The sequence below is a fragment of the Sturnira hondurensis genome, unplaced genomic scaffold (genome assembly GCF_014824575.4).
Source record: "Sturnira hondurensis isolate 20B ecotype Veracruz unplaced genomic scaffold, ASM1482457v3 Scaffold0017436, whole genome shotgun sequence".
Lineage (NCBI taxonomy): Eukaryota > Metazoa > Chordata > Mammalia > Chiroptera > Phyllostomidae > Sturnira > Sturnira hondurensis.
Window position 1 is genome coordinate 12077389 of NW_028090067.1, and position 20033 is coordinate 12097421.

The 20033-nt window shown below is 49.7% G+C and overlaps 1 protein-coding gene across 1 annotated transcript in view; it reads left to right on the forward strand.

Moving 5' to 3' along the window:
• Positions 1-20033, forward strand: part of RFX4 (regulatory factor X4) — a 136331-nt gene that overhangs the window by 73954 nt on the left and 42344 nt on the right. The window contains exons 7-10 of the mRNA XM_037068420.1: positions 85-162; positions 4087-4250; positions 15957-16057; positions 18029-18087. Of these exons, the coding sequence (XP_036924315.1) occupies positions 85-162; positions 4087-4250; positions 15957-16057; positions 18029-18087 (402 nt within the window). The remainder of the gene's footprint in view (positions 1-84; positions 163-4086; positions 4251-15956; positions 16058-18028; positions 18088-20033) is intronic.

Below are 20033 nucleotides of genomic sequence, written 5' to 3' on the forward strand. Positions count from 1 at the left end.
ACAAATGACTTGAAAACCAAAATTCCAAGGGCAGCAGTAATGTGTGTTCATGTAATCCTTTCTTGTGGACTTCCCCCCCGACAGGTTTCTACCTTTATTATGATGTATCGAACACACTGTCAGAGAATACTGGACACTGTAATAAGAGCCAACTTTGACGAGGTAGGTCAACAAGGGTTGAGCTGTGAACTCTCTATTAAAATATTGTCATAAAACCAGCTCCTATTTCACGAGCTCCTGCTAGGTGCCAGGCCTCCCGGAAGCCCCCGGTGCACAGTATTAGCTCACTTCACCCTCACACTGATCCTGGGAGCCAGGTGCCGTTTGATCCCCACTTTAGAGATCTTCTGGGGGAATCACGGTTGGTGTGGCCTCTTCCCTGATTTAACCCGTGAGCTGCATCCTACCCGATGGGCCTGCTGGGGAGACAGTTTTTGTCAGAGTATCAGTACAGCCAGGATTACAGATTCAGAAGAACTAAAGGAAGGGCTTCCTGTGTTTTGGGTTTAATGTTTCCCGAGGCTCGTCTGCAGCGGAGCCTTTGGAGCTGTTTCCCTCCGGTCTCAGGGTCTGGTGTGCAGGTCTGTCAAATCCTGCCAGTAGGGGACCGAAGTGGGTAACCCGGAAACTTACTTTAAATCAATCATTTGCCTGCGATTATTTCACCACCTCTGCTTGCCAAGGGTCAGAACTCCTTCCTTATGCCTAGTAAGAAGTTTCCACTTGTTCGAGGCCTGCACGATGCCAGGCAGTTTATGTAAGTTGTCGGACTCCTCTCTGGTGACAGGGAGACACGTTACCCCCATTGTATAAAGCTGACAACTCTCCTGCACTTAGTCCTGACCTCCAGATTCAGCTGACACGTAGGTTCACGTGGGCAAACCAGAGTACTGATTTTCTGCCTCCGGTCTGTTCTCCCAGTCTCAGTTCACCACCACAGCCCACCCCACCGCACAGGCCACACGCCGCGGTTCTTCTCTCTCCCTCCCCCAGCAAGTCCTGTCGGTCGGGAGGTCCTGTCGCCTCTGCCTCCAGAGAGAAACCTGTCCGTTTCACATCTGCCTTCCAAATATCCGCTCTTAAGCTTTGCACTGCCCTCCCTCTTTTCCCTTTCTTCTCACTCTGGGGAACCAGCCCCTTTGGACACCAAGTGGCCCCAAATGCAGAGCAGGAAGGCGGTCAGCACTGGGTGGAACACCCCCCAAAAGGCGGCCCCAGAGCTGAGCGCTGCTGATCGGGCTCCCTGTGCTCGTGAGCAGATGCCCGTGACAGACCGAGCTTCCACAGATTTGTTTTAACACACACAGCCACTGATCTTTTCCAGAATTTCTGCTAGAAATTGACTGCTCATATAAAAAAGGAGTAGGGCTGTATGCAAGGAGAGCTCGGAAAGGCAAATGAGTTCAGAATCCACCAGATCTTAGGAATCTGCTGGGCACAGCTCCCTCCTCAGAGTTGGAAGGACAGGCAGGGGGGCCCAGGGCCCAGCCGGAGGCCAGCACCCAGGGACAGGCTGGGGCGAGGGGACAGCAGAAGGCTGTCTGGAGGGCAAGCGCCTTGTCCAGGAGATGTGGCCATCTCCAGGCCCAGCCAGACCAACCCTCAGCCACCAGGTGTCCCAGCGATAGGTGAGCAGAGCCACGGTGGGGACTCTGGCTGGGTGACATTCAGAACTTAGGGGAGGGTGCGTCACATGCTTGGACAGCGCACTGATTTCTTGGGCCTAGCAGTGGCAGTGCCTCCACGATGTAATAATAATAATAATAATGATGATGATGATGATGATAATAATAACGATAATAGCTAACCTTCATTAAGCATCTGCTACATACCAAGCACAATACTAAGTACTTTTAAGGCATCTTTACCAAAGCCTATGCAGTAAATACTACTCTTGTTCCCGTTTTACATGTAAGGAGCCCTGGAAGGCAATCTTCACTCATCTGGGTTGTTTGTATTTTCATGTTCAATCTGGATGAAAAGTTTTCAGTGTTTTCATTGTCATGGAACTGTCATGTAATAGAACCATGACTGGAGTTCCAAGGTTTATAAACCCGACTTCACTCACCACTCTGATCATGTTTTCGGCAATTACCATTTTCCCTCCAGGAAGTCAGGGGACACGCCTCTCTTCCCATTCCTCACCCCCCACCCCAAGCATCCCATCCAGTGTCGACACTGGAAAGTCCAGGCAGGCCACGGAAGTCAGAGAGGTCTGTGCCCTGAGGCTGAGGTCCGGTTGCCAGGCTGGGGTCAGGTCGTCTGGTGAGGGGCAAGCAAGACCCTATTTCTCAGAGGGGCCTGAAGGGCAGGGGCTGAAAGCTGGAAAGCAGGCAGCAGTTCAAGGAGAGACATGGGTCTCAGAGTGGGGTGGAAGCCCAGTGACCACATGAAGAACAAACTAGCCCCGGTGGTGAGACAGGCAGACATGCGCTGTCTGTCATCCATTCCCCAACTTGCTTTGGACAAATAGGTTTATGTCCCTGCAAAGTGGAAGTAACGATTCTCAGCTGCAGTCCTACTGTGAGTATGAAATGAGAGAGCCTGTGTGCAGTACCTGGCATGTAGTAGGCCCTCCAGGAATAAAGCTGATGCCAACAAGAGTGCCACCTCCGGGCTACTGGGCCAGTACTACATTGTCTCCTGCACTGGGCCAGGATTGCTGTGGGCAACCAGGTGTGGGGATAGTGCAGTAGGTGGGGGAGTGCCCCCCTGCGCAGGAGGGGAGGGTGCGCAGCCCAGGAACCAAGTCGAGCCCATGAGATCACAAAAAATTCTGCAGTCCCTAACTTCAAGGTGAGGGGCTCCTCACTGTTGGCCGAAGTCTAGATACTTTAAAACATTGTAATATGTACAAGTTAATTATCTTCTACTGTTTCCCTTCACTTCCCTTATCTTGTTCTACCCCTGCACCCCCTCCTCTGCCCTCTCCCTGACCTCCAGATCGCACACTGAAAGACACAGGTGTTGGGGGCCACCAGGGGGTTCCCTGCTTTGGGCATCCGCTCTGCCATCTGTTCATCAGCAGTTCGGCTTGGGTCCCTGCTGGCATCGTATTAATAACACTGCCGTGTCCGAGCTCCTGCTGCATTCCTGTTCTCCGCCAGTGGTTGGGTTGGGGTGGCCCACGGCTTACTGCCCGGATATCGCCATCTAGCATCCCAGAATGGCGCCAGTGGGCCAGGGCTCTCTGGGAAAATGGAGGAATTTGGATAGAAAGAGGCCCTTGTACTTTATCCGGTGCTTGGCACACAGGTTGGAATCGGGAGATTTTGTTTGTGGCATCTGCCCTCTTCCCTTGCAGACGCGTTCCCCTTCACAGCAGCTCTCACACCACTCCCTTCCTTTCCAGAGCTCCCAGGGACCCCGGGGCTCCAATGGGCCCATAGAATAGTAAGTTCTAGTAATCTGAGCTTTTAAAACACAATATCCCACCTTCCCTCCCTTAAACTGTCCCCAGACCACAATAAGCATGCTGGTGTGATGGATTAAGGTGCTAACCCTCTCCCGGGGCAGACTCGACCCTGGGCTGCCAGGCCACGTGGTGATGTGGCACTGGGTGTGCCACCCACGGGGGCAGGGGCAAGACTTGGGACAGGAGGACCGCCCCCCAAGCCTCCTGACCCACACCAGGCTGGGGTGGCCTCTGCCACTAGTGGGGAAGTAGATAATAACAGTGTTGCAANGGGGCTCCAATGGGCCCATAGAATAGTAAGTTCTAGTAATCTGAGCTTTTAAAACACAATATCCCACCTTCCCTCCCTTAAACTGTCCCCAGACCACAGTAAGCATGCTGGTGTGATGGATTAAGGTGCTAACCCTCTCCCGGGGCAGACTCGACCCCGGGCTGCCAGGCCACGTGGTGATGTGGCACTGGGCGTGCCACCCACAGGGGCAGGGGCAAGACTTGGGACAGGAGGACCACCCCCCAGGCCTCTTGAGCCACACCAGGCTGGGGTGGCCTCTGCCACTAGTGGGGAAGTAGATAATAACAGTGTTGCAAGCTGGGGTGGCCTTGGGCAAGTCTCCGGGCTCTGTCGGGAGGGCGCCGTGTGACCTCATGGTTCTCTCTGCGGGTCTGTGCAGGTTCAGAGTTTCCTTCTACACTTTTGGCAAGGGATGCCGCCCCACATGCTGCCCGTGCTGGGCTCCTCCACAGTGGTGAACATCGTCGGCGTGTGCGACTCCATCCTCTACAAAGCTATCTCGGGAGTGCTGATGCCCACCGTGCTGCAGGCGCTACCTGACAGGTGGGCGCATCCTTCTCGTCTGTTCCCCTCACTGGTTCTCTTCAGCCACTCAGGTACCCTCCCCAAAGTAGCAAATGCAGCTGTTTTCTCGCGGGTCTGTCCATACCTGCTGTGCACTGGGTGCGTAACCAGTACACACACAGAACACACTTTTTCTCACTGAAATGGTGAGACACCAGATGTACTCTTCTGTACCTCACTTAAAAAATAAAATCTTGGACATGCCCGGGCAGAGCACTCTCCACTGTGCTCCATGCCGCCCTGGGCCCTGGGGGGCGGACCACGTGGAGCTCCTCACAGCACTCACTTTCCCCAGGCTTCCCTCTGGGATGAGCCCATGAGGTGAAGGGCGGGGGGTGCATGGGTGGTCAGGAGGGAGGTCAGAGAGAGGGAAGAGAGTGAAGTCAGGAGATGGACTCCTTGCCTCTCTTTATGTGAGGACACCTCGGGCTGGCCGTGCACCTCCCCAGGGCTCTGTTGCCTTCCAGGTCACCCTTTGGGCATGGAGGTCCACCAGAGCAGGTGGAAGCAGTCTCCCTTATGGGGTCCTCTTCCCCTGTCTTGTCCCTTGTAGATAAACTCTTCTATTTCGAGGGACATTTGTTTGCTCTTGGGACTCTTGCAGGCAGCATTGCACGTCAGTCTGTAAGGACCTTCGGCTTCTTCTTTACGCCTGCATACTGTGCCGCTGTGTTGAATTTCTGAGTTGATGTTTCCGGTCTCGTTCTACCACACCAGCGCTGTGCGGAGTGGTGTTCCGAGTCCGTTCTCCCACACGGGGAGCGCATCCGTTTCCTGGGACTGCAGTAGCGGAACGCCACAACTGGGTGGCTTAGAGTGACAGACAGTTATTCCCTCCCGGTTCGGCAGGCCAGGAGCCTGAAAGACGAGTGTGGGCAGGGGTGGCTCCTTCTGGAGACTCTGCGCGAGGGCCTGTCCCCTGCCTCTCCCTGCTTCCAGTGGTGGCTGCTGGCCCTGGGTGTGCCTGGGCTTGCAGACACCTCACTCCAGTGTCTGTCTCTGCCTTTACATTGACTCCTGCCCTGTGTGGCCCTCTGTCTTGTGTAAGGACCCTTATCATCAGAGTTAAGGCCCACCCATCTCAATGAGATCCTCAATTTAAGTACTTCTACAAAGGCCCTTTTTCCAAAAAGCCACCTTCACAGGTCTGGGTAGACAGACCAGTATGTTTGCGGGACACGGAGTGTTCGTGCAGGGTCTATTCCTGTAGGCCGGATTCCTGGTTCAAAGGGCACGTGACCTCCACTTATCGCAGTGAACTTTCCTTTGCATCTGTCTTCTGACGAGTGGAGCCTAACATATCTTCGTGTCTTTAAGAGTGATTTCTGTTTCTTACCCATGAAGAGAACTCTTTCTCTGTTCCTATCCCATGCCTGTGTTTCCATTTGACAGTTGATGTTTTTCTGATTGACTTTTAGGAGCTCTTTATTTATTAGAGATATTAACTATTTACCTATAGTAGGAGTTGCGAATATTTTTTTCATTTTGTCTCTGCTATACAGGAAGTATATCTGTGTAGTTGAATGTGTCAGTCCTTGTTTTTAGGGCTTCTGGATTGCGTGTCATAGTTGTACAGGGTTCCCCTCTCTGGTTAGAAAGTAACTTCCCGGAGGTTCGTCATCCCACTTAACTTCATGGTTTAATTTTGCACTTTTGGATTTTTGGTCAATTTGGAATTCACCCTGGTGTAAGATGTGAAGTGTGGTGTTGTCCCCATCCCCCCCACCAGCCCCCACTGCCAGCAGCTGTCCTGTTGTCCTAACTCCAGATGCTAATTAGTCCATCTTTTTTTCACAGGCCGGGGGGGGGGGGGCTCTTTTTGTATAGTACATTTTATAGGTGTTTGGGACTATTTCTAGACTTCCTATTCTATACCAATATCAATATATTTCTATATATTTATGTTCCAGTGTCACTGTCTTTTAAGTTTTGTACTTTTAAGGATATTTTAATATTTAGTAGGGCAAGCTTTTAGAATTTTCCTTAAAAATATTCCTGTTATTGGCAGTTGTTTTCCATATGAAATACTTTGGCATCAGTTTGTCTATTTAAAATATATACATGACATAGATACACATATACATAGCTTTACTGGAGTTACGTTACACTAATAAAACAGCCGAGAGAATTACATCTTTATTACAGTGTATTAAGAATTCCCAACAAAGAACACAGTTTGCCTTGCTGTTTATTCTGAGCTTCAGTTTTGAGGCCTTCAAGAGTGCTGTAAATTTTTAAAATAGAAATCTTAGACATTTTAAAGTTAAATTTACTCCTAGATATTTATTTCTTGTTGTTACTATAAATGCAGTCTTTTCCTTTATATCTCTTGGCTGATGGTTGTTTATATATATGAAAGCTTATGGTACCTGTATATTATATTTTGGCCTGATGATGTTACAATTAATTTTTATTGCTGTATTCCTTTCTTGAGGTTCTCTTAATTTTTTCTGGTTTATAACTATATATTATCCCAAATATAGATAATTCTACCTTTGCCTTTCTAACTTTTATACCTCCTGTTTATTTCACTTGTATAATTACATTGGCATATACCTCAAGAAAATGGCAAAGCTCTTGACCTTAATGAGAATACATCTACTGTTTTCTCTGCATTAAACACGAGGCTGGCTTTGGGTTAAGACTGATATATTTTATCATGGTAAGGAATGCCTACCTTTTCTTAATTCATGAAACATTTAATGAAGAATGGTTGTTGAATATTATCCAGTGCTTTTCACTGTCTATAGAAGTGATCAGATTGGCCATCTCCTAATAGGAATCATTCTCGCCTTCCTCCAGTGCAGTCCACTTAGTCGCAGTGTATTATTTTCTTTAAGGTGTTGCAGGACTTTATTTGCTGATGCTTTACTTAGGTTTTTGGCATTAAAAGTCATAAATGAGATTGGTCTGCAGTATTCCTTTTGTATTTAATCTTTGTCTGTTGTTGGTATCATTGTTTGGGGGGGGGTTGTTTGCTTGGTTTGGTTTTGGTTTTGGTTTGGTTTGGTTTGGGTTGGGTTTTCTCGCTTCATAAAAGGAACGTGAAAGCTTCCTCCCTTTTCCTCCCAGGGTCTGGAGCAGTTTGAATAGCACTGAAATTATTTGCTCTTGCAGATTCCTGAGAATTAATTCTCCTTTGAAAGCATCTGGGCCTTGTGTTTTTGTGGGGGTAAGTCTTCAAAAATGTTCTCCTTGTTTTCCTGTAGTAATTGGTCAGTTTAGATTTTCTATCTTCTCTGAGGTTAAGTTTTGGTAAAGTATATTTGCCTAGAAAAGGATCCATTTCTTCCAGATCTTTAAATGTATTCACTTAGTGTTGAGCAAAGTGGGTTTGTACACTCACTGAATTTCTTCTGTGTCTGTGATTACTTCTGCTTTACTCCGTTTTCCTTTGTGTTGCTGTGCTTTCTGCCACTTCTGTGTCGTTAGGTTACCTAAGTATTCTTTCAAGGAAAAACCACTGGGATATACTTACTGATGCTATTATTTTTCCTAATATGTTAATAACTGATTTTATTTTACTAATTCATTTTTCATCCTTTCTGAAGTTTACTCTTATTCATTTACTCAGCAAATATTTATTGAGCGCTTCATCTCGTCCTGTCCCAGTTCTAGGAGTTTGAATCCCATCAGTCACACATTCCCCTCAAATTAACCAAAAAATAGATGCCTGGTTTATTTACATGCTTGGCCCTTAATAGCGTCAGTTTTTCTGAGATTTTTCTCTTAGCGCTGTTTTAGCTGTACCTCACAAATTTTGATATGTAATATTTTAATAATTGTTATCTTCTAAATATTTTGCAACTTTGGTTTGGAGTTCCTCTTTGTCCTAAGATTTGAAAAAAAAAAAACAAAACCACTTTAAAATCTTCAGTCATTAGGAGCTAGTGTTTTCTGGTTATGTTATTTTATCTTTTATTGCTTTGTGATTAGAGACTGTTTCTGAACTATTCTTTTGAGACCTGACTTAGGTTTTCTTTGTTGTCTGACACGTGGTCTTTTTTCTTACACTTGAAAAGCAGCAGCATTCTTGGTCTCCCAGGCACAGACTCCAACATACTGTATGTACTTGGACCAGCTTTGTGGCAACATACTATATGTACTTGGACCAACTTTGTGGTTATTTCTTTCTGAGACATCTTCTCACTTAGGAGTTGAATAAAAGTGGTGAGAGTGGGCGTCTTCTTTCTGATCTTAGAAGAAATGCTTCCAGCTTCTCCCCGTGGAGCCTGATGTTAAAGCCGTGGGTTTGTCATAAATGGCCTTTGTTCTGTTGTGGTGTGTTCCCTCTCTGCCCACTTTGCTGAGAGGTTTTGGGTTTTTTTCACCTAAATGCAGATTGAATTCTGTCAGATGTTTCTTCTCCATCAATTGAAATGGCCATGGGGTTTTTACCTTTGTTTTGCTGATGTGCTGAATCACACTGATTGAGTTATGGGCATCGAACTGTTGCACATGGTCGTGGGGTATGATTCTCTAATGGGCTGTTGAACTCGGGGGGCTCATGTTTTGTTGAGAATATTTGCATCATGTTCGTCAGGAATATTGGCCCCGAGTTTTCCTTGTTGGCAGTGTCTTGGTCTAGTTTACGTATCCGACTAATGTTGGCCTTGTAGAATGAGTTTGGAAACATTCCTTCGTTTTCAATTTTTTGGAATGACCAGAGAATAGGTATTAATTCTTCTTTAAATGTTTCCTGGAAAGCTATCTGTTCCTGGGCTTTTGTTTGTTGGGAGTTTTTGTGGTTACTGATTCAATGTTGTTACTAGTTCTGTTAAAGTGTTCTGTTTCTTCCTGACTCAGTCTTAGAAGATTATATGTTTCTAGGTATTTGTCCGTTTCCATTAGGTTGTCCAATTGTTGGCGTATAATTGTTTGTGCTGTTCTGTAATGCTTCCTTGCATTTCCGTGGTGTCAGTTATAACTTCTTTTTCATTTCTGATTTCACTGATTTGAGCCCTCTCTTCTTTTTTCTTGTTGAATCTAGATATAAAGGTTTATAAATTTTATCTTTTCAAAGAGCCAGCTCTTAGTTTCCTTATATTTTTAGTTTTTGTTTATTTCTACTCTGATCTTTATTATTTCCTTGTACTAACTGTGGGCTTTGTTTGTTCTCTCTTTTTTTTTTAGTTCCTTTGAGCATAATCATAGTTATTTTAAATCTTCTGTTTGATAGTCTGGTTCAGTTGATTGCTTTATCTCTTGAGAGTGGGTTCCTTTTCTTGATTTTTTGTGTCTCTTACAATTTCATATTGACAGCCAAACAGTGTGCAGAACAGTGGAACTGAGGTAAATATTGTAGTGTTTCTGCCTGGAAATGAGCATGCCTTTTCTTCTCCTAGGCTCTCAATGGCAGGAATTGAGTCAGGTTATTCAAGAGTTCATTGGGTTTGGGTCTTGCTGTTGCTATGGTTACCTTCAGTGTACCAGCAGGTTCTAATTCTTTGGGGGAGCCTTGAGTTTCAGTTGGAAATTTGTTTACTGAGGGTTTCCACATCCTCAGCATTAGGTCCTCCCTGTGAACCTCTGCCGCACGGGTCAGCCTGTGTGGGGTGGGGTGAGGGCGGGCAGGTTTTCTGTTATCCTGACTCGGTTTTAGGTAAGCCCCGTGGATTTTGGCAATCGGAGCTGGGCATTTTCAGTGATCATGCCCCACCCCAAAGATAAACCTCTAGCAGTCTGAGCCCAGGATGGTGTCCACCAAGGTCAGAAAGCTTTCCCCTTTTACCCTCCCCCCGCCCCTGCAGTGAGTCTCTCCCTGTGCCCAGGCCAACAGCATTTGCTGCCCTTCCCCCAGCCCTTTGAGGCCTCTGTTCCTTAAGGGAGAGATGTCCCGGGCAGCCTCACGCTTTTTCCGCAGCAGCGGCTGCGCCCCTCCTCCGGGCGTACACCTCGGAGCTAGCTTCCTCCACTCTCCTGTCCTGCCCCCAGTCTTTCTCGGGAGCATCTGGCCAGGTCCATGGAGACCTGGTGAACAGACGTAAACTTCCTCTGCATCTGTGGCTCCCGGATTTCCATACACTCTCATGCTTTGTCACACTGAGCCTTTAGCAATCGATGCCGAATTCCTTTCGCTGGGCGTGGGACGTCCTGCTTTTCTCCCTCTGGCACAGCCAAGCCAGTTCCTGGGTCCCCTCTGTGAAGGTGCCTGTCTTTCCGTAGACTGCAGGCAGGTGGTGTGACCTCAGCTCGCTGATGGGTGAGCAGAAAGTTGTAATTTTAAAGGTTATCTGGCTTTTTATTTTTATGGTGGGAGTGATGCTCTTCCTCAGCGGAAGCACACCAGAAGAGGCCAGCCAAGGTCCGGTTTTAGTGTTAGGCTACTCTGCATTTTTCAGGGGATCTACACTAACACTGAATTCTTTTTATAATTATCTGAATAAGCATATACTTATACAAAATTACATATGTGTGTTTAATGAATGAATGAATATTTGAGTCTTATACATATGCACACATATATAACATACATATCTGGACCCTTTTAAATATGGAGTTGTTAAATACTTTTTTCCACGTTGATCAAGTGAGCTAGATAATGGCTAAAGCTCTACCTCCATTTTACTAAGAAGGCACCTCCTGAGGGATCGGTAAATGTATACACACCTTTAAAGAGAGCTTCAATACTGCTAATACCGTTTAACAGGTGTTACACACACTAGGCATCTATAGTTTGTTACAAAGCAGTCTGGGGGGTACAGATGAAATACTGCCCCCCGCCTTCTTCTCTGTGTTACCTTGTTCTACAGATGTGAAAGTTGAGCTGAAGAGTTGAAAGAACTTGTCCATCCTCATCTGCAAATAAACAAGACTCAAATATTCATCCGTTCATTGAACAGATGTTGGTTGATTACTACCCTGTGAGGGGGCGGGTCCTGGAACACGCCGCTGCTGGAGATGGACGTGCACCCTGCCCTCCCTCAGTTTACAGTCTGCTAGAGGAGACTGTTGTTTAACATTACATAGTTAACTAATTACCAAAATGATCTTTGCCTTACAAATCCAGTGCCTTTTCCTTTGAATCAGGGAGCCAAAGTTATTTGGCAGACCAGGCTTCCTCTTACACCTGACTTTTCAGCAGCTTGTAGTCATTCACCCCTCCGGCTTGCTCGCACGCCTTCTGCGTGCCAGGCCCTGTGCTTGGCCAGGGGTGGAAATGGGAATCAGCTCTCGAGTTCTCTCAGCGCCGCAGGCCCAGGCCGGGGTGCAGCTCCCAACTCACCAGCGTGGACCTGCCTGCCCCTTCCTTTTCAGCTCTTGTAAAGCATGTTGAAATATGCTTTCTGGTGAATAAGTGACAATATAATAGAGATAACCAGGGATCCTGTGCTATTATTTGTAACAAAGGTAGATCTTTCTAAAACTTGGGCTTTTCACCTCTTGTGACCTCCCAAGGGATGCTGGCACAGTGGTGGATGGTCTATAAGGCTGGTTTAGCTGAAGTAAGGAGGCATGTTTGTGGGGGTGGGTGGCGCAGTTGGGGGTGGGTGGACAGGCAGAATAAGATATCAGTGAAACAAAGAGAAGGCTGAGATACTGAAGCGAGAGCCAGGCCCTGGACCAAAAGCAGCAGAAGGCCCTGGTCTGGACTTGTGGAGTCACTGGCCTCACCCGGTGCATGTGCAGTGGGGGCATTTCCGTTTCTGTGCAGTGAAATAACAGTGGTTAGCCCAGGTTTGGGAGCCAAGCAGATCTGGGCTTAAATCTTGGCTCTTGCACTTACTTGCTGCATCTCCTTCGGCAAATAAAAGGACTTCTCTGAGCCTCAGTTTCTCACCTCTGTGCTGGAACCAACATTCGTACCTACTTGTTAGTGAGGATTACGTGAGAAAATGTGTGTGAAGTGTTTAGTGCTTGTCATGTGGCCCTCGTTAAAAGGTGGCTGCTATTATCACCGCTTTGCTGTTGCACCAGCATCACTGCTGGAGGCCATTCAGGGAGTTTCGAGTGTGGAATTAAGATGCAGGAGGAGGGCAGCAGCTGGAGCCATAGACGTGGGCACCCATCTGCACAAAAGGGAGGAGAAGGTGTTCCGGCAGGAGTGCAGGGCGGCCTGGGGAGGGAGACGGAGCAGGGAGCCGAGGGGAAGTCGGCACGGGGGAGTTAGGCTGAAGGGGGTGCGCAGGCCGTGGGAGGAGAGGATGTCGGGAAGCGGGACGGGTCAGCATCATCCAGCACCGTGGGGAGATGGGGTGGGCTGGGCAGCATCTCAGACCAGGAGATCAGGGAGGCCAGCTCCCTCCGCACCTGGGCAGAGCAGCCTGAATACTTAGGTTTCTCCTAAAAGTCCGGCAGTCCCATGTCTGAGTCCTAAAACAGAATCCTTTCCAGGCCGAGTCCCTCCTTACTTTTCTTCAGCTTCATAAAGTCAAACAGCTGCACCGAGCAAAAGGCCCCATCAATGATCCTGCTGCTCACTTCCTGCTCCCGGACAAAAAGCCAGCTCCCCCATTCTAGCCACGAGTGATCCTCCTGAATGTGTGTCAGGGATGGAGAATGGCAAACCCCCCATCCCGGATGGGCCGGCAGCCGTGGGAGGGGCACTGCGGAACTCCGGACTCACCTCTACATTCTGACCTCTGCTGAGAGCAGCTAAGTGTTCTGAGATGTTGTCTCGGACGTTGGATCCAATGTGCTACTGTCGCCTCTTTTGCTTTGTTAGATGTGCAGTACTTTGGGTTCTCTCAGTATTCAGCATTTATTAAACACCTTCTGTGTATCAGGCACTGTGCCAGGCACAGGGGCTGCCTAATCCCTTTTCTTTCAGGAAGACATACTTGATGTCATTCTTTCCTCATACACCCACATCCACTCACCGGGCCGAAGGAAATCCTGCCGGCCCTGCCTTCAAAATCTTTTAATCTTACCACATCGCATTATTTCCACTATTAGCAGCCTCATCCGGGCCACTCTCCTGCCTGGACTATTGCAATAACCTCTGAGTAGGTCTCCCTGTTCTGTCCTTGCCCTCCTGCCGTTGACTTTCATCACAGATGCCAAAGTCGTCTTTTAAAACCACGTGGCAGGATCGAGAGTGTTGAGATAGAGTGGGGAGACTGGCAATTTCTAATACTGTGGTCAGCACTGCCCTGGCCTGTGGGTTGGGTGTCGTCCCACAAAGCCAAAGGTCACCAGTTCAAATTCCTGTCAGGCACATGCCTGGGTTGCAGGTTCGGTCCTTGGTTTGGGTGTGTACTAGAGGTAACCGATGGATGTTTCTCTCTCACGTGAACGTTTCTCACCCTCTCTTTTTCCCTCCATTACCCTCTCTCCAAAAATAAGTAAAATCTCTAAAAGAAAAAATGCCGTAGTTGACCTAGGACAGCCCTGTGAAGTTGGGAGGGAAGGCGGCCAGGTGCTCTCTGGGCCAGCAGCTTTCCCGGCAGGGGCAGCAGCAAGTGCAAAGGGCCTGGAAAAAGGGACAGGGGCCGGTGTCCATGGGAACCGAGTGAGCCGGTGGGGGTGGGCGTGGGGAGGAGCTGGAATCAGGGATAAAGGGGGACATTTTGGAAGGGTCTTGTGGGGGACATATCTGGACTCTGTGCACCCTGGGAGCCATTTATTCATTCGTTTCACTTAACAAACCTTTTTTACATGCCTACTAGGTGTCTGGCTCTATGCTAGGTGCTGAGGATACAGTGGTGCGTACAGTCTAGTGGGAAGGATGGGCATGGATCAGATAATCACGCCAGTTAGTGTGTAATTACCAACTGTCATAACCACAGGGCCCTTCCAGAGGAATCTCTGGGGGCTCTGACCTCTCGCTGGGGGCTTCAGAGAAGGTTTTCCAGTGGAAATGACATCTGGCCTGAGATCAGAGGGGTGAAGAGGGGCTGAGAGTGAAAAGGTCTGGGATGCTCTTAGATGGAAGGTTGCCAGAGGCACAGGCCCGGAGGTGGCACAGACCTGGGCAGAGGCCAGTGGGGCGGAAATGTGGGTGACAGATAGAAACACACAGTGGGGCTGCAGTGTGAGCTTTGGGGGTCACGGCGAGGATGTTGGTTTTTATGGTAAAATAATGAGAAGGCACTGAGGAGTTTCAGGTAGAAGTGAAATGGGTCAGAATTGCAAGTTGTTTTGGAAAATCCATCGTGGATGATGCGGGAGATGGGGCGGAGGTGAGGACGTGAGCTGGGCAGGGGGCACTCCACGGGAGCTGTGGCGGTGGCCCTGGTGACGGACAGAGACAGCCGGAGGTGGGAGGAAAGAGAGAAGCGATGTGGCCGAGCGGGAACTGAAGACTGAACCTGTAATACCTGTAATAATCGAAGGCAGACTGTTTGAGTCTCCGACTCGTTGCACTACGAGAGAGACAGCCAGATACTATAAGCTTCGTAATGTAACGAGATGGGCAGCCACCTATGGAGTTTTCTTACCTAAAAAAGTGAAACCATGACTGAATCTAATGAAGTCTTAGGCCCAAGAGCCCATGTATAGAAAGCACATAGGGTAGATGAACAGGTTAAATGCACCGCGAGGAAGATTTCAGGATGTGGGACATTTCAGGGAACAAATAACATGAGGGTGCCAATAAACCAGTGGCGTGAAATAGATTCTTAAAGAGAACTAAGAAATAGGAGAAGGCAATATCATATGTGTTATACAATGAGTAGAGCTTGTTTGGATCCTGGTACGAACAAATGGAAAGATTCCTAGAAGGCAGGAGCGGGTGGGATGAGGGTTGGTCCTTGACTCCATCGAGAAATGGGTGGTGCCACCTGCTAGTGCAGAGGGCGGAGTCGGAGGGAGTCTGGGGTGGGGGCTGGAGGTTTGAGAGTCTGGGGAGAAGGTTGGGACTTGTTGTGGAAAGGGAAGGAATGAGCGAGCAGCCAGGGTTGCCTGTGGGGTGGCCGTTGGTGATCCCAGTGCCACAGGGGAGTCGGCGGGAGTCAGAGACAGGGCAGCGTAGGCAGTGCCGGTGGAGGGCGCGGATGGTGTGGCCTTCGTGTGGGGAGAGGTCCCTGGGGCCCGGGGGACTGAGGAGAGGCGTCATGGAGGACACTGCACCTCGGGCCGTGAGCAGATGGTTTTGCGGGTGGGACCCTGGAAACGGTGCTCAGTGTCTTCTCAACCTCGTTTCCATCTTGTGTTGTAACCTGCTGTCCCCCAGCCGACCTCTCACCCCTTTAGCCCCCTCCCACCTCCTGCTTCAAAACAGTCCTTGACTTTCCAGATCTGATATGATTTCAGAGTCCATGTCAGGGTTGTTTGCAAGTTTAAAAAGAGGCTGTTGTTTCCCAGTTCCTGCCAAGTAGCAAGCAGTTGGGGAAGCCTGGGCACAGGCTGGGGGTCAGGCCTGCGGTGTGCTGTCGGGAATCCTGTCCGGCTGGGGGCTCCGTCACACAAGACTGGGTGGTATGAGGAGGAGAGGCCAATTGCAAGTCGGAGCTCTCACCCAGGCCCTTCTAAAAACACGAAGGATGGTGTTTGGTTGGTGGGAAGAGTTCCAGTTGCCGCCAAGCCTTACAGCGGGCTTCTGCCCACACTGTGCCTGCCGGGTCTGCCTGTCGACTAGAGCGCGCTCTGTGCACAGCACTTCGCACTTCGCAGACCCACCAGCTCTCTGCAGGGCTGGGCCTCGGCCTTGTCTCTGAAGTCGCTGCTGGTGGCAGCAGCCTAGCGGAAGCCCCGGGCAACACGGGAGACACTTAACCACTGAACATGTGCCCTTTCTCTGTCTAGCTTAACTCAGGTGATCCGCAAGTTTGCCAAGCAGCTGGACGAGTGGCTCAAAGTGGCTCTCCACGACCTCCCAGAAAACCTGCGGAACATCAAGTTCGAGTGTAAGTGCTGAGTGTGTGTGTATGGGGGGGGAGACATTTTCTTGCCAAACTTCGTATACAGGTTGTTAATAAAATAACATTTAACAACAGCTACCACTTGCTGTTTGTGACTACGAAGCACCAAGTATTATTCTGAGCACCATCATGAACTTATTTAATCTTTACAAAACATACATTCCGGTGGCACACCTGCTTTACAGGAAAGGGAACAAGCTCAGGGAGTAAGAGGCGGAGGCAAGGTGGCCTCTGGGTGTGTTTCTGCTCGTCACCTCACAATACTGTTCAGTCCTCCTGCCCCCTCTCCCCCTCTGTGGTACAGGAGGCAGGGTTCCTGTTCCCCGGGCGGGGCCTCAGGAGGCAGGGAAACTTCCCCAGAGCCACGCAGCCCCCAGCTAGGGGGCCAACTCCAGTCTGTCTGGCCCCACAAACCCCGAGTTTTCCCCTGAGCCCCCGCCCACAACTGGTGGTAGCAGGAGGCAGAGAACAGCTTCAGGGTTTCACGTATTTAATTCCCTGCCGAATGAGAAAGCCAAATTAATATTTCTCACAAGGGGACTGGGACCGTGACTCTTTTCTCTGCTGAGCACCGCCGCTCATTCCGTAGCGTTGGCATTAGTGTGGCCTGAGGAGCCTTGTCCAGTCTCTCTGCCTCCGCGCGGCTGCCCTTGTGGCGGGTGCCCGTGCCCTTCACCGTGACACGGCTGTAAGCAAACCACAGTTTTAAGATAGATGTTTCTTCAAGCTCCGTTTGAATGCAGCTTGCCATTCTGCCTGAGGCCAGTGCCCCCCGAACACTGGAGGAGATCAAATTACCCTCTCCCCAGGCCGAGGGGGCCCTTTCAGCTGCTCCGCGGCCGCCCGCGGTGCCCGTCACCTGTGGAGAAAGCCCGCTTTATTTCACGGCTCTCGGGTCTTTTCTTTGCACCAGCACTAAGTTCCACATCACAAAGTTAGAGGAAAAGTAATTAAGGAGAAGGATTAACGATTGATCAGCCTGGAAAATTAGACGTTCGTCTGTCCCTTCCCCACCCCCACCCGCCCCATTCCTCCACTCCACGCCCTGTTTTTCAAACCAGGCTGGCTCAGAGCACAAGTGACAATACCCCCAGGGACATTTCTCACTGTTTCTTGACCAGTTCAGAAATTAATGGGAAGAATGCCCACGCCCATTTTCACCCTGCCAACAAAACCACCCTGGTGAGAGTTGGCAGCAAGGAGCTTTCCTGGACCTTCTGCCTGTGGGTACCTGGGGACACCCACTCTTCCCAGGCAGCCCCGGGGTGCCCCTCAAAAACGGGCAAGGTGAGGAGTGAAAACACACATCACTCCAAAGGACTCTGTCTTAGTGGAGACTCTGGGCAGGCACGTGGCTTGTCTGCTTCAAAATCTGTAGGAACAAGATCCCCCCACTTCAGATCGTCTGCCTACTGTGTCAGTGAGGGCGACAGAACCATCAAAACAGGCAGATAGGTCCCGACGTTCATTTAAGAAAACTGACAGACGTTGACTGCAAAGCCACGTTCAAGGTGCAGCCCAGGGCTCCATCCTAGGAGCAGCCCCTAGCAGCAGACCCCCACTCAATCCGCTTTCCCATTGGACAGACTACCTTTCAAAGGGCCTTCTTCAAAGCCTCCACTTGATTCCTGCAATTATTTATGGGGAGAAGCGATGGAGCTTGCAATTAGCTAAATGAAAGACAAGTAAATAATTGCATTTACTCATGGTTGATCGACACCGCAGTTTCTCACACCTGCTCGTGTGACTTTGAAATGTGTGCCCCAAATACTGCCATTTTAGGAAATAGTTGGAGGGGGTGGAACAAAGACTCGAAAGCTGGGTTGTACCAGCGGGCGCCTGGAGTGCGCTCGGACAGGGAGACGGATTCAGGTCAGGAGGGAATCTGCCCCGGCAAAGCCAAAGTGGGACTGTGATGCCTGCAAATATTTCAGATGAACTCTTTTCCTCTTTCAGTGTCAAGAAGGTTTTCCCAAGTCCTGAGACGGCAAACGTCACTAAATCACCTTTGCCAGGTACGTGTCCTGTGCGTGTGTCCTGTGTGTGTGTCCCAACTACTGCTGAGACGTGACAAATGAGAGCAGATCCCCGAACCGGCTCCCCGTGGGGTGCCGGGTGTGGCCTTTCATGTGCACAGATAAAGAACAAAAACCTTGGCCAATCACCAGTTTCAGTGAACATACAGAACACTCTCAGGCATCAGGTGCCCCTTAAGCTGTTCTGGGTTCTCAGGTTTGCGTTTCCCTCCCGTAAACTGGGGTTTCTTGGCCACTGTTGACATTTTGGGCTGGGTGTCTTTGTCGTGAGGAGTTGTTCTGTGCCTGTGCCTGGCGGACGCCAGCAGTGCCACCCACCCGAGTACTGCCTGCCTCGGGGTGGCCGGGGGTGGCCCCCAGTGTAGCGGGCGCAGCGTGCCCCTCCGGGAGCCCCTGGAATCAGTGATTCAGACAGACGGAGGGTATGGTTTGGTTCGTCATTTCTTGTCGCCCAGAAGAACTCAAAGCCACAAAACATATTAAATATTTAGCCAATTTTATTTATTCTTCTAGGTTTCTGTTCTTTTTTAGCACAAAAGTAGCACATGCTTGCCATTTAAAAAGTTCAAAAATAACAAAAGTGTCAATCAGTAAAAGGTGGAGGATTCCGCTGTAACTCCGGACTTACAACTCGGTGGCCTGCAGCCTTGCGCTTCCGTTGATTTTGCACCTTCAGGAAGGGCCCTGAGTCTCCCTGGTACCGGTCACTAAAGCACCAGTGATTGACAGGAGAGGGGGCAGCCTGGTGGTTGCAGGTCAGACCTGGCCCTCAGATGTGCAGGGTTAATGTTCGTTTGATTTGCTCATGTTCAAAAGTTTTCCCTTTTCTTGGTCACTAACCATTGAATCGCATAGACGTCAGCAAACACCCAGATTTCCTGTTTAAAAAATGCTGAAGAGCTGGCAACCCCAGGGCTGCTTCCCCGGGGCAGTGACCAGCCGGACGGGCTGAGCTCCTCTCCAGGGGGCACTGTCCCACCTCGTTCAGGCGTGTCACCTGCCTGCCTGCTCTGTGATTGCTTTTGCATCCTCTCCCTTGTAGTCTCTATTGTGGGTTGCTGCCAGCTATTGAGGGTCAAGGTGGGAGGGACGGGTTTCTAGTTAGAGTGGCCCGAGGCAGGCTCCAGGCCAGGAACCAGAAGCACACCTCCCTGTTCCTGCTTTGCCACTGGCTTGAACAGAGAACGACGTGGAGACCAGAGGGAAACCCTCCACGTTCCTGCAGACAGGCACAGAGGCCACACTGGGGCCTTGTTTGGGATGTGGCACGGCCGCCAGATGAATACTGGCCAATGAAAGAAACGCTGCCGTATTTCCAAGGCTGCGTGCCTCCTTCCCACGTCAGGGAACGGGCGTGGTTTTGGTGTGTACCTCGGGGCCCAGGAAGTTTAGGAAAGCCTTTGACCCTTTAATGAGCAGGGAGGTAAAAGCACCCCCACTCCTGCCTGTATGTGGACGCACACGCGGCCCCTCTCCACTCTCCACGCATACAGTGTGTAATTCAGTGAGCAAGCGCTGCCTTTCCACTTCACCAACAGCCGTCAGACGCATTCCTGGCACAGCCAGAGGACTGGGGTCAGTGCTAAGAAGGTTTCATGGTATGTCTTAGTGTGCCAGCAAGCCTTCCTAAACACACACAAGGCAAGTCAGACTAGCCAGCACATAACCAAAAACTCACCCCAAATACTTAAACCCAAGTGCTAAATATCCAGGCCCTTTTGGATACGCTAAGCAAGCAACTTGGCATTCCCATCCCAGCCGTTCCTCCCACAAAATCTTTTGAGTGCCTTCTGCGTGCCGGACACTTGTGTGCTTAGTGATATTTACCCTCAGCAGAAAAAACGAAGTCAATACAAAATCATGGAACGTGGTTAGGTGTTAGGAAGGCAGCATGATGGAGGGAGAGAACAAGGGGGCATGGAGGC